At 33.1% G+C, this 15056-nt stretch overlaps 1 protein-coding gene across 6 annotated transcripts in view; it reads left to right on the forward strand.

Annotated features, from left to right (window-relative positions):
* The first annotated feature begins 518 nt into the window (after positions 1-518).
* LOC102622835 (BAG-associated GRAM protein 1) overlaps positions 519-15056 on the forward strand; it is a 70171-nt gene continuing 55633 nt past the window's right edge. For 3 of the 6 annotated variants that reach the window (XM_052437210.1, XM_052437222.1, XM_052437224.1), the window contains exons 1-17: positions 520-683; positions 799-1120; positions 3094-3144; positions 3310-3407; positions 4081-4156; positions 5063-5191; positions 5304-5350; positions 6499-6622; positions 6738-6854; positions 7009-7038; positions 7162-7261; positions 9391-9497; positions 11227-11370; positions 11459-11563; positions 12475-12621; positions 12827-12880; positions 13201-13264. In XM_052437210.1, the coding sequence (XP_052293170.1) occupies positions 935-1120; positions 3094-3144; positions 3310-3407; positions 4081-4156; positions 5063-5191; positions 5304-5350; positions 6499-6622; positions 6738-6854; positions 7009-7038; positions 7162-7261; positions 9391-9497; positions 11227-11370; positions 11459-11563; positions 12475-12621; positions 12827-12880; positions 13201-13264 (1579 nt within the window). In that variant the 5' untranslated portion in view covers positions 520-683; positions 799-934. Of the gene's footprint in view, positions 684-798; positions 1121-3093; positions 3145-3309; positions 3408-4080; positions 4157-5062; positions 5192-5303; positions 5351-6498; positions 6623-6737; positions 6855-7008; positions 7039-7161; positions 7262-9390; positions 9498-11226; positions 11371-11458; positions 11564-12474; positions 12622-12826; positions 12881-13200; positions 13265-13525; positions 13597-13719; positions 14270-15056 lie in introns of those variants that run through there. The other 3 variants (XM_006493991.4, XM_006493994.4, XM_052437217.1) reach the window with 3 other exon arrangements.

Genomic DNA, 15056 nt, shown 5'->3' on the forward strand with positions numbered 1-15056 from the left:
TGCTTAATCAGTTCAAAAAAAAAAAAATTTGATTACTTTGCGGTTATCCGCAATTAGTAGATTTAATTAGTAGATTTTTGGTATTGAATTTAAAATTTGGAAAATTGTGCCAAAATTTTAAAATTTTAGGATTTAATAGAATTATAAAATTAAATTCTAAAAATGTATAGTTTTAATTTTTTTTAGATTTTTCTGTACTTTAAAATTCTAAATTAAAAATTTTTTATTTCCGTAATATAGCAAGACACCTGCTCTTATTTATATGTTTTTTTTTTATTTTCTTATTTATATGTTTTTACTACCTATTTTGTATGACTTTTCAAATGATGAACAAAACTTCTTCTAATACGAAAACTCTTTGAAGTTTATCTTTAATGGTTTTGTAGATTGTGTGGGCATACATTTTCAATAATTAAAGAAATTATGTTTGTCTGAAGAAATTATTGTCTATTTTTATTTAATAAAGTGTTACTTAGCTAATTTAAAATGTTAAATTGCTGAAAATGGAGGTTACAGATTCTGTAACATATATTACAGAATCAATACATGCACCACAGGTGTCCTGCTTATGGAAAAAAAAGGGAGCAAATGCTTTTGTCTGGTAGCTGGTTAAGCATTACAGAATCTGTAACTTAGCCTGCTCCGCTGAAAATCCTAGTACTCTCAAATATGTCATAATCAAGGTAAGACAACATATTATCATTTTTTTTTTGACGTATGACAATCAATAATGATTTTTTTAATTGACTTGTCTATTTTTCCTTTCACGTCTTCGTTGTATCATACTAAATTTAAAAGGAAGAGAGGAGGTCGAGTTGGAGTTAAGAGGTAGACGAAGAGAAAGAGAAAGAGAAGGTCCAAATAAGAGAGCAGGTCGAGTTGGAGTTAGAGGTAGACGAAGAGAAAGAGAAAGAGAAGATCCAAAACGACAGACATGATGATTGAAACGGCAATGGAGATTCTGGTACCATCGTGGTGGGAGATTCAAGTGACGGTGGCTGCGTCGCTGTGCGTGATCGCCTCCTATTGGTTTTTCTTTTCTAAAACCGGAGATTTCGGCGTTGACCGATCGCAGCTTGTTGAGAGTTCTTCAATTAGTGCTATTGATGATAAAGACAAGGTCAAAGAAATTTTATTTTTTCACCTTTTTTTTCTGTTTACTTTTAATCGTTTTGACGCTGCTGAGTTTTGATATAAATGATGAGAATATTTGAAGTTTTAACTTTTTTCGAGTGATTAGCTTTGTCTGAGTGTTGAAAGATTGATGAAAATGGGCCAAAAAAAATTGAGGTGAATTTGATGCTTGTATATGATTAGGCAATTGGGTAGAATAATGAAAAGGAGTCTTTGATTATTTGTTAATAGAGACTTATGAATGTTCCATTAATTAATAACCTCCTCTGCAAGGAAGATTCTTGACAATTCTAGGAGCATGTTTGGGGTTTGAGGTACTGGCTTTTTATCCGAAAGTTGCTGTTGGTTGGAATCAGTAATTGTCAAGTACAATTTAATTTTGGTTTGGATATATTTTTTGGACTCAAGGTGCAAAGACATTTCATTTTTTCTACTTTATTTTATGGAATAGGAAAATTGTAATAAATTCAGTTTATTTAAAAATTATTTATTTTTTCTTATATGTAAGTTAATTATGAAATGCTATTCTATTTCTTTTCTAGAATACCCGATATTTTCTTGACATCTTCGATGCCAAAGTGTTAAATTTTCATAGAGCTTAGATCTTTGTATCAGTAACGTGGTGGTTATCAATTCGTTTTGGATAGCGGCTGTCCTCTGTTTGTTTGATATTTTATACGATTGATAGTGCTTTTTTGAAGGAAAATAAATTGAGAAAGTTTCTTCCTCTTTATTTTTTTTTGAGGGTCACTGATCTAGTATGTTATTATAGCTCCCAACTATGAATGAAAGTTGGGGGAAGTTTGATCTTTGCAGAATAAATCAAGAAAGGGAACATTATTTGATTTATTTTTATATGTGCATATACATTACAATGGTCCGGAGATTGATACAAATCATCTCATTATTCTTTGTGAAAAATTCTTTAGTGGATTTTGCTTCTGTTATCATTTAGTTTTGGTTTAATTTAGGTTTATGAAATTCAAAAAAGGTTTACGAAAAAAGAATACACCGTCTAGGGCTTTGATAGGTTAGTGGTTGATAAATATTATCTGTCAAGTAAATCTGGATATTACCAAACTCATATGCCACTGTGCTTTCAAAGTTAAGCATAAACATAACAGCTGCAAACATACACTAAGGCTTGTTTCACTTTAGAAATTGGAGGGAGGCTTGTGATAAATTTCCTTTCTTTCAAGGGATATATCTAATGAATTTTAAAACATCAGGGTTGAATTTTATAAAGTTGTAATGTATAGGTAGTCGGTGATATTTACCCAAATACGAATTGTATTTTTAATTTTATGTAATACCTGTGTGATCTTGTATGTGATTGGTGTCTAATTCACTACAATTAGGGAATTTTTTTCTGTTTGAGCTTTGATTATTCATTATTTGTTTGATTCCTATCTTTATAATTTCCATGCTGTGTAATGTGATTGATGCATGAAAAGTTACAATTTTCTTTCATGTTTAATAATATATTTTGGTTTTTGGTTGCCAAAAAACACAGGGAAGGGAAAGTTATTGATTTCTGTGTATTACGAATTTTGTAATTTGGGACCAAAATCATAACTAAATTGGTCAAGTATATTTGTTTGTCTTAGTTTAGACCATACTTATTACAAGACTATGAAATACTGTGCTTCACGTTTTATAGAAAGAGAATGAAGGACAATTCTCAAGATATTCGTTAGCAAGCAGATAACAGTATTTCTGTTCTTCTTGCACGCGAAGAATTTTAAGTTTGAGGCTTTACAATCATCTTCTTCAATGCAGTGTGTTATTTTTCTTGGTTTTGTAAGTCAAGACCACATTGCTGAAGCTGTTGAGTTTTACATTGTCCTTTAACATGAAGATTGGAATTCTAGTTTGCTGTAATAGGCTATTCTGCGTGGCACTTGTTTCATGCAGTAATTTTCCACATCTTTGACATGCAGTTCTTTACTTATTTTGTAGATGGTCCAGTTTAAAGGAGACCCTCAAACCAATTCTGCATATTTAATTAAGGTATCTTTTCTTTTTGATCTTGTTTATGCTTTAATCTGGTATCTGTTGAGCTGTAAACGAATTCAATCATCTGCAAGTTTTCATAGGATTAAATGTTATGTCTTGACCAATGTTATGGAATCTCCTTTGGTTTGACAGCAAGATTATGTTTGCCCTGTTTTTCAGTTGGAATTGTTGGCAGCTAAGAATCTTATTGGGGCAAACTTAAATGGCACATCAGATCCATATGCCATCATTACATGTGGTTCAGAAAAACGATTCAGGTTATTTGATCTATCATCTGCTTGTTCACATTTTTCTTAATATGTGATTATTTCCCACTGATTCATTGAATTGCTCTCACGATTGGATCTTTCAGTTCCTCAGGTTATTATTGTTAGATTACGGTGCTATCACCAATTTGCATTTATATTTAATTATTATTTTAGAACATGAGGGAGTATAACTGTACACTGAGGGTTTTGAGAAATTGTGGTACCATTTAGACTGAAAGTTGGGTAGCTTGATCCTGAAGATTTAATGAAGGTATATGGCTAGGCTTCTGTGTTTTATTTTATTATGCATGCTTAATATAAGCTCCTCAAGTTACTTGAGAATGAAACTTCCTGCTTGATGTTATACTTGATCTGTTTGCATCTTTAGAAATGAATGTGGGCAAAAGGTTCATTTATTAGTGGAGTGCATGAATATGAATTGTGTGCTATTATGTGATTTTAAAAAAGGGATGGGACAGTTGAATATTAAAAAGAATTTGTTAGTTGATCAAAATCGGGAATTGCAACTAATTTATTTAAGTTTTAAATGGTAAAATACTTTCACACTTTAGTAAATGTCCTTTTATTTTCTTGTGGTAAATGTTTGGTTAGTTTTGTACTGTATAGTTCTAACTTTATTGTGCCTGCAGTTATAAAATTTCTGCTTGTGTTGTTGGTGCAGTTCAATGGTCCCTGGTTCCAGATATCCAATGTGGGGAGAGGAGTTTAATTTTTCTGTTGATGAGCTTCCTGTTCAGGTTCCTGTTATGATTCGCCATTTTTGTTACTGTTTCTTGTTTAGGTTAATTATTGATTGACTTGGTGTTTTCAGTTGCTGAATGATGGAGATCAATGTCGTGAGTCTAGTTCTGGTAAAGATGTTTAATGTATAATAGTACAATTTATCAAATGCCACTAAGAGACAGCATGATTCTGAGCTGACTGCATAGCCCTCGGTTTATGCCTCGCATGTAAAAGCTTGGCCAATAAGTAAAAGTTTTGTTCTTTGAGAATTTATGCATGCACTTGTGGTCTAATCTCATAAATACTATTGGCAGTTCTTTGTTTCTCTTAAGACACGTACAAAATATTTAAATTGTTTTGTTTATTGTCATTTAGTGCCCAAAATGAGTTTGTTCCGTTACCTGATGCATTGATCAAATCCTTGGACCTAACCCATTTTGTTTAAACGGTATTTGAAGTAACTGGTGAAAGAAATCTCTTCCTTTTATAATATTTATATTTCCTTGATGGTCCATAATTGTTATATCAGCGTGTCTCTTTTTGTGCAGTTGATTTGTGATTAAAATCAACTTTTTCATAGTGACTTGGCGCTGACTATTGTAGTTATGAATGATATACTGATATGGTGTGATGTTGTAGGGGTGGTTGGATAGGTTTTGTATGGATTATTTCGCTGCCCTTTTATTTTTTCCTTTTGATTTTCTTTGTGGACAACAGGTTCACTTTTGTATTTGGTTTCTTTCTTCAATCAATGTATAATTCTCAATTTTTTCCTAAAATAGAAAATCTGATGTGTAGCGAGAGATCCTGTGAATTTATACTCTTACGTAGTGAGCCAATGAGATGTTTTATGGATTTTTTTTTTTAATTTTTGGTTGTTTCATTCTATATACTAATAGCTTTCTCTACTGCCCTGACAGATTATTGTTACAATTTATGATTGGGATATAATTTGGAAAAGTACTGTTCTTGGTTCAGTGATTGTAACAGTTGAAAGTGAAGGCCAAACTGGTGCAGTGTGGTATACTTTAGATAGCCCGTCTGGGCAGGTAGTCCTCTTTTGTAAATTGTGTAATGTTATTTTACTATTTTCATTACTTTGTTGTCGTTTTCAGTTTTCCTCATTTTATGTAATAACCAACGAAAATACCATTTTATCAGGTGTGTCTACATATTAAAACAATTAAACTGCCTGTAAATGCTTCCAGGTATCTTTTGGTTCATTTTTTTTGGTCCTTTTTTGCTTTTGTTTGTACTGTTTTCATCTGTATACAATATTTAGACCCCTACACTAAAACATTGCCCTGTCACCGTGTAGACAGTTTTTTTTTCTTCTTTAATTAATCTCTGCTAGAACTTCTACCATGAGGAATTCTGGAATTATAATTTTCTTTAATCTTTTCAATGTTAGGGTTGGTCAATAATTTTATAACTCGTTTTAAGAAATGTTTTCAAGAATATTTTCATTGGGTGATCTCTTGCTTCACCCTGTACAGAAAACAGTGTTTTGAATATTTTCTTGATGGTTGCTATTTTGGTGTTTTAGCATTGGAAAGAGTAAAGGAGTGTCTGGGATGATTGGTTAGAATTAGAAAGTGTATAAAGGGGTTTTTAAAAAGGATAAAGAGTAAAGGAGTGTTGAAAAAGGATAAAGATGGTTCTTTGTATGGTTTCTCGAACTTTTCCTATGTCTTAGATCCTGTGTATCTGTGTCTTTTCCTATAATTATCTGAGCAGGCAATAGCATTGTTCTATTTCTGATATTGTGTCTGACCTTGGGGTCAAGTTGTGGACATTTCTGTTATCTCTTGCATCCTATCTACAAGGTCATCTTGAGTTTTTGGGAGAGGGAGAGAGATTTCTGCATTTGTAGTTGAGAATGTGGTTTTTTGTCAACTTTTTTTTTTCTTAATCTTCTGTATTTATGTTTTTTTTTTCCCTAAAAGTATCTGGGCAGGCAGTGACAATGTTCAATTTCAGATATTGTGTCTGGACTTGGTTTCAAGTTCTGGACATTTCTGTTGTATCTTGGACCCTATCTACAAGGGGCAATCTGGAGTTTTTCAGGAGAGGGAGAGATATTTCTGTATTTATAGTTGAAAATGTGGTTTGTTTGTACTTTGTTCAATATTATTCTGTACTGATAGCAAACTTTTAATTGACCTATCTTAAAATTTGTTTATTTATTTATCAACTTCTTATACACGATAAATAAGATTATGTTACATTGTTTTCCCTTTTAAATCTGTATGATACAGAATGACTTGATTACCTATTCACTGCAAAATTTGGTGAACTTCTGTTGTTATCATTGTAATTGCTCTCAAAAGTATGACAGAGTATTATCCACTGGCAGGGTAATGAATGGATATGCAGGAGCCAATGCTCGAAGAAGGGCTTCTTTGGATAAACAAGGGCCAACGGTGGTGCATCAAAAACCAGGGCCTCTGCAAACAATATTTAATCTCCTTCCAGATGAGGTCAGTTGCACAGCAGTCATGACTTGGTAGAATTATTTACCTACTCAGCTTTAGCATTTAAAACCCTTGGATTATGGATATGAATGAATCCTTAATTTAGTTATTCTGCTTACAGTTTGTGGAATTAAGTTACTCTTGTGTAATTGAGAGGTCATTCTTGTATCACGGCCGTATGTATGTCTCTGCATGGCACATATGCTTCCATTCTAATGCCTTTTCAAGGCAGATGAAGGTTAGTTGGTATTTCTTTAACCATTTGCTAAGTTATTTTTAACTGTTTTTTTCTCTTAAGAATATTCTGATAGTATTTACGGCATGCCCATGAAGAATCTTACTAATTGATTGGTAGTTGCATGTTTTAATGGCGTTTTGTTTGCTTTTGGCAGGTGATTATACCAATTGGAGATATTGATGAGGTAATTTCTTTCAATACTTTTTCTTTTGAAGATATCTAATAGAAAATATTTTTTATCCAGTGCCTACTGCCTACGGTGTGATAAATGATATGAAGTGCTTATATACAAAGTTTCTTTATGTAGATACAGAGGAGCCAGCATGCATTCATTAATCCTGCTATAACAATTATTCTCCGGATGGGTGCTGGTGGGCATGGTGTACCTCCTTTGGGAAGTCCAGATGGTGAGTAGCAATTTCTTTTTTTGACAATGCTTAAAAGGTTTGTATATACATTTTTTCTTTCTTTGTTTTCCTTCAAAATTTTCCGTATCTGGCAGAGAATCATGCTTTGGGCTTGCACTTTTGATTCTCAGCATTTTTTCAATTGAGTCAGCATGCTAGTGATAAAATATTTGCAAGCTTTTGAGTGCTGATTTGGTTGATGTATATGTGTGTTATAATCTGAAATATAGATCTACTTTTATGATGTCACTTCTGTGTATTGGAATTGCTTTTTTTTTTTTTTTTTGGGTGGATGATGCCTTAATTTGGTTGGTTATTCATAGCAAATAAGCATCTTCATCCTGTGATTGATGTGTATCAACTCTATGTTTGACAAATTTCTGTTTGGTAGTTTTCGCTAAAAGATGGAATAACACCATTGCAGTCACAAGTGTGGGGAGATTATAGTTCCTTTCTGTGAGGAGTTTGGAGATGCTAGTGTAGCATCTATGTTTGACATATTTTGCATAGCACAGAATTGTTTTTCATTTTTCTGCTTCCTCAGCGGACAGCTGGTCCACTCCTTGTAATGATTCTTCATCATTAATATAACATACAGTTTCTTATAAAAAAAAAAGAGTTTGGAAATGCTAGCGTCAGTAAGAATGTTTACCGAATATCAAAGATAGAGGAGAAAATTAGACATAGAGGATAAATTAGACACTTTTCAACTTTGTCAAATTCGAGGAGTGATTTAAACGATGGATAGATAATCTTCATTTTATCTATTCATTTCTTTATTTCTTTCATTCAATTCTTATAATGAAATTATTCTAAGAATTGTATGATTCTTGTAGTGTGTTACCTACCATACAGGCACATTAGAGGTTTACAGAGTTCATTTTCAAAGTATATAAAGGATATACTGTCAATTTTGATCCACTGGACCGGTTGGTCTCAAGTTTGAAATTGATATATTCAGGTTTTGTATTTTGCAAGGGAGAAAGATATTTTGTTAGAAAAACTGTTGATTGTTGGTAAAATATATTGTTACATAGCAGAGTAAGGGTATTTGTTATTGCAGATTCATGGTTAAATATTGTTTTTATGACATGTAGATATTTAGCTTGTTTATCGTCAATTCAAAGTGTCTTATGCTACATCTGGAGTTATATTTATTGAAACTTCTCCATTTTAATGGTTCTTTCCCTTTTGACTTTGAAGTGCTTGTTCAAACTGGAGTGGATTATAGGTGCTTTATCAGATGTGTTGACGAAGCTTTACTTTTGTGGGAGTAATTTCAATTGCAAACTTTGCCCTGATTTTTAACATGTTTTATTTCAGCTTGCAAATAGTAATGAATCATGTCATAGGATTCACTTAGTAGACTTGAGTGCATGAAGATTCTGAAAAAGTGCCCCACTCAGTTAGAATCTTGATTGCATGTAAGGTTCACCCTAATTATGAATTTAGCTAACTTTCCTGTTACTTCCTTTTTTAATTAGTTTTGTTTGTATAAGAATGTGTTTGATTTCAATAATTGTGGTGTGGTATTTGTGTGTCCTGATGCAAGTTTGTAAACTGTTTCACTCTTCTTAAGTTCGAACTATCCTTGCTTGATATGCTAGCATTACATAATGCTGCCTCTGAATAATTATTTTTCATTGCTTTCCCTTAGGGCTTCAGTGGTTGCTCTGTAAAAAAAATTCTGAGTCTGATGTGCAGATTGATATTTCGATTTAAATGAAAAGTTACATTTAAATACACCAGCTCTCACTTTAGAAATTTATGGAGTATTCTCTGAAAAATGCCCTTTTTAAGGTTACTGTTATGGTTGTGTTTCAAATGTCATGTCGGAGTAAAACACTAGGTCAATTTCTTGTTTGTTGAAAATCATGCACTTCTATGATGACTGGAGTGCATTGTAATATATTTGAATATGGACTTCCATTTAAAACATCTAATTATTGTACGAACTAATATCCAGTGTATTGGCTTTCCTTGATGGGTTTTATTATTACTTTTGTGTTCTGTTTAGGTTATTGAATGTGTTTTTTTAGAATAGTGGAACATCAAGTGTGATTTGGATGCATTTTCAGTTTGATCTGAGTTGTTGAGGTTTCTTTTTGGCCTTTATCTTTCATTTTCAGGTAGGGTCAGATATAAATTTGCATCATTTTGGAACAGGAATCATGCCTTGAGACAATTGCAACGTACTGCAAAGAACTATCATACAATGTTAGAGGCTGAGAAGAAGGTTCGTTCCTATTGCTTCATGAATCATTGTGTCTGTAACTTTTATCATTATTTACCTTTACAACTCTAATCTTGGTTATCAACCGTATGGATAAAATGGTCATTGTTTAAAATTGTAAAGAGTTCTGACACAAATCTCCAAGTGGTACTGAACTCCATAATGACTATGGAAATAAGTAGATTCACATAGTTCTTTCCAACTTGTTGAAGTTAAAATATGAATGCATGGGGTTTTATTGTCTGGTATTTACTAAGAGTCTTATCATCAATGAGCTGTCTTTCTGAGTTCTTGATTTAGCAAAATAGGACTCTTATACTGGTTTATTAGTAATACAATACTTCCGGTTTATTAGTGATATAATACAGAAACAATGTAGATATTATATTTCCTCTCTGTTGTCTATATGTCTCTTTTTCTCTATTGCTGCTACTAAAACATCTCACACACTTCTCATGTGGCAGGATGTACTCCTTTACTGGAGTTCATTCACTAACAAATCTTTTGTTGAGAATAAAACATACATATTAAAAAAAAAAAACGTACATAGTATGAGCACAACTATTAATTAATCTAAACTGCTAAGTAGTCATGGCTTTGTCCACACATTTTTAAGATGCCCACATTTAATTATCGCCATAGAAAGTAGAGGTGTTCAGAATCCAATCCAATCTGCTCAATCCGTCTGATCCACAGAAATCCGATCCGTAAAAGTCCAATTCGTGGATTGGATTGGATTGAAAATTTGAAAACCCGCAATCGGTGGATTGAATATGGATTTATTTTTGTGAATCTGTAAAAATCCGCGAATCCGCGAAAAATAAAAAATATTTATTTAATAAAAAATTAAACTTATAAATATGACATTATACTTACTAATAAATACATAAATCAAAATTTAGTTACATTAACACCATATTATGTCTTATCTGATAATAAAATAAAATAAAAATAATTAAATAAATAAAAATAGCTTCCTAAGTAGTTAATTTTCATGTACTGATTTAAACAAATGAGATTTTTTTCTTTTTGGTGTGTTATATTTTGAAACTCTAAATGTATTTTCTAACTTTATTTAAACAATTAATTAATTTAAATCTTATTTAATTTTGAATTTTGATTGGTAGTAAAATCATTTTTGTATTAATTTTTTATTTAATTAGTTTGTGGATAGGACATGATTAAAAATTTTTAGCCCACAAACCAATCCACAAAATTGTAGATTGGATATGGATTGGGCCAATTCCACATCTGATCCGCAAACGTTTGGATTGGATTTTGATTGAATTTCACCAATCTGTGGATTAGATTGGATTAAAAATTTATAATCTGCAAAATTGTGGATCAGATATGGATTGATGTCCAATCCACAAAATCCAATCCGTGAACACCCTAATAGAAAGGCCAAAGTTCAACCATTGTGTTCTATTTTAGAAGTTAAAGCCAGTCTCTTTAAGTGCTGTTACTAACATTGAAGGAATTTTCTATCCTGTTGTGTCAGGCATTGATGGTTGTCTTTCTTGTTGGAGTTGATAGTTTTTTCAGTTTTGCTGAAACTTTTGATATCCGAGCTGCTACACTTACTTTGGGCATATGTCCTGACAAGATACATCTAATCCGTTTGAAACGGGATTTGGATCAGATCTTGGATATGTATTTTGCTGAACTTTTTCTCTGAATTGTATGATTTATTGAAGAAAAAAGTTAATTCGATCTGCTTGCTGCTGTATAGGAGAAGGCAGAATCAGCGTTGCGTGCACATAGTAGCTCCATTGGAGGTAGTAGAAGGCAGGCTAAGATTGTGGAAGAAACAGTCACCAAACCTGAAAAGCTTCAACCATTTATCAAAGAAGAGGTTCTTGTTGGTATATACAATGTATGCATCATCTTTTTTGTTCTTTCATGGTCTATGAATTTTATAGTTGTGTTATTACCATTATAGAATGCATTAATGTATTTTGCAGGATGTTTTCCCGTGCACAGCGGAACAGTTCTTTACTTTATTGTTTAGTGATGATTCTAAGTTCACAAATGAGTATCGCGCAGCTAGAAAGGATTCTAATCTTGTTGTAAGTCCAAGTCCATTTTTTGAAATCATAGACCCTAGAAAATTATTTCTTCCTTTTGTATTCTCTATATTTTATCAATGTAGTTTTCTTTGCCATAAAGAAAAAGAACAAAAGAGCTTCTCATGGTAATGCATTTATGATTTAAGGAATATCCATGTTGATATGTTAAAAAGGATTATGAGCTAAATCTTTGAAGGATGAAAAAGTACCTTAAACATGGTGCTGATTATAAGTACCTAAATTGGACATGGAAGTTTATATGTTGCATACCTGGTTTAGGCGTTGCAGCCATTGGAATGAGAAGGATAATTAAAACATACGTTAAATTATAGAAAAGAAGATTATTAAATTCTGGTTTTTGATTGTTTGGAAAGGATATTTCCCATTTTTCTTGTATATCGTTTGCAGTTAGGATTTGCACATTCTAGAGTTAAGGCTTATAAGAGGCATTAGGACTAATGCTGAGCTGGCAGTGCTCTCCATGATGTCCAGGACAATGGTTCCTCGAAAACCAAATTATGGAGGAAACAACATTATGTATTTTCTGATGTAGCACTTGGAAATTTGTTTGGTTAGCACTGAGTATTGCTTCTGTTGTCTCTAATTATCCTGTGTACACTGTATGCATTACTTGTGAAGTTGAGACGATTATATTGGCCCAATTTCTTGTTGAATGGGCAAATATTGCCTCAAAAGGACTGCTCTTGTCCATCCAAATAGAGCTTCTGTTTGGGTTTGGGGGTTGATAAGGGTCCTGCTAAGCAGTTTTGTTTCTGATGATTATCCATATGGTTCACTTATCCTTCCATTTCCATGTGCTTTTCCATCTTAGAAGAAGATTTTATTTCTGTAGTCTGAATGTTGGTTGGTTGATATAGAAATATTTGCTTACTATCTCTTGCTCTATCCAGATGGGACAGTGGCATGCTGCAGATGAATACGATGGTCAAGTAAGAGAGGTCGCATTTAGATCTCTCTGTAAGAGTCCCATCTATCCGCGTGACACAGCCATGACGGAGTCTCAGCATGCAGTTTTATCACCAGATAAGAAAATATTTGTAAGGCTATCTCTCTCATTGCCTTAAATTTGGCAACATTGATAATGTGCTTGCAATTTTTTTTCTTATTTATTATCTAATAGTTTAAAAAAATTCTCTGTTATTATTTCTGTCTTATTATCTTCAAATGGTACCTTGCTTGTTAAAAACTGACTTCAATGATTTTTTCTTGTAAATTTTCGATTAAACATGTTTTTTCTTTTAGGTTTTTGAGACAGTCCAACAGGCACATGACGTTCCATTCGGGTCTTACTTTGAGGTATGAAATATGTTTCTATTTGGACATCATACTTTTGGTTCACATTTCTTATTAGGTGTCAATGTTAATTCAATTAAACAAGACAAGTTATTTCGTTTTATTTTATTATGTTCAAAAAATAAATAAGTAGAACGTCTGATATATTTAAAATTTGTATGGTCATCATTACTTTGTTTCTGTGCTAAGATAGGTGAACCAGCATTTTCCAAAATATTTTAGAATAACGTACTTTCTGGTTTTATTTCCTTGCTTAGAGGGTTGTAACCTGTAAGAGAAATATTCCACTTTGTTAATGCAATGTAATTGTTCTGCTGTATCAGATTCATGGTCGATGGCATTTGGAGACCATTGCTGAAAATTCCTCTACTATTGATATTAAAGTGGGTAAGTTTTGGTTTGATGTTCATCTCTTTGACCATCTTTTCCCATTGCTGAGATGATTTTTCATGCCCTAATAATGGTTGAAACAAGCTTGCATCAAGAATTGTCATGGCATCCTGTGAGGATACAGAAGCATGTATATTAATGCCGAAGGTGTTAAATCTTACTGTTGCATTGCATTGAACCTGTGGGTCAAAATATTGAGCAACTCCAACCTTGCTTTTCTTTTTTAATTCTAGTGCTTGGAATTTACTGTTTCTGCAGTATCTGCAGGTGCCCATTTTAAGAAATGGTGTGTCATACAATTCAAAATCAAGACAGGTGCTGTTAACAAGGTTGGTACTCTGATTGTACAATTTTCCTTTTAATCTTTGTTTTATTACAATGAAAAATGAACTCCATAATTTTTGAAATATGAATGAATTTAGTAAGCAATGAATTCTTTTGTTCTATGCCAGTACAAGAAAGAAGTTGAGCTGATGTTAGAAACGGCACGTTCATATATCAAGATATGTACTTCCGGTGGCGAGACTAACAACCAATCGTCCACTCCATCTGTAACTCCAGATTGTAACTAGTAGTGCAACTGTATGAGATCCGGTAATTAATGTTGTAGCAGTCCCCATTTTTGAATGTATAATACATGCACACACACACACACACCCATATATATATATATATATACACAGCCCGAGGTCCCTCGTGATGGTGATAGTGTCGTCATCTTACCTTGTGCGCTGATGGAGTTATTCACTGTGTAATGGGGATTTTCATTTTTTTCCCCCTCATAATTTAACTAGATTTCTCCTCTATCGTAGCGGCAATCCCAGCTGAGAAGATTAAGTTTGTTTTGATCCGATGTAAATAGAAGGTAAGTTTTCAAATACTAGGTGTTCTATCACAAATTTGAGACATGCTATTACAAAAGTGGATTACTAATATTTTGTAACTACTATTGCCTTGTATGTATGTATATTGTCCATCTATCACATCCTCATTTTTCAGAAACCGAGTTGCCTGCCACACTTCGGCACCTTGTGGTTAACATATCTCTTGAAAGAATTATATTTTGGAGCTGTGAAAATCATAAAGGTTTACCTGGTGAGTGCATAAGCTCCACCATCTTCAAGAGTAAACAATTTGGTAGTGTGATCATCTTTTTGTCTTTCCCCAAAGGAGGAACGGCGTATAAGTTGTGAGAAACTAGAGGCTTTGCCCAACGGCTTGCACAATCTGACCTCTCTTGAACATTTAGCACTGGAAAATCTAATATTGGCATGTTTCCCCGGAGGATGGCTTTCTCTGCCAACTTTGATTCACTCGAGCTTCAGGATCTGGAGATTCGCAAAGCACTGTTCGAGTGGGATTGCACAGATTCGGCTATCTCAGACGACTTGTAATCCGCAGAGTATGTGAGGATGTGGGGTTCATATCCAGTAGAGGAGAAAGGAACGAGGATTCCTTCCTCTCTGGCTGAACTGGTGATTTCCAACTTTCAAATCTGAAACGCCTGATTGTTCGAAGCTTAAGTATATTTTAGGAGGGCCTCCCCACCTCACTTCTGCAAATATTTATCTGGAAAAGATATATATGTAGAAAGGATGGAGAACAATATTGGCACTTCATGGCGGGGAAATTGTGTGGGATATACCTATTCCCCTTAAAATATCCAAAATATTCATTAAATTAGGGTGGGGCTATTTGAACCCACCAAACTACTCATTAAATTTACTTTTAAAAATAATTTTTTTATTAAAATACCTTAAATTAAATTACAATTATGGACATTAAAATA

This window comes from Citrus sinensis, chromosome 3, assembly GCF_022201045.2.
Source record: "Citrus sinensis cultivar Valencia sweet orange chromosome 3, DVS_A1.0, whole genome shotgun sequence".
Lineage (NCBI taxonomy): Eukaryota > Viridiplantae > Streptophyta > Magnoliopsida > Sapindales > Rutaceae > Citrus > Citrus sinensis.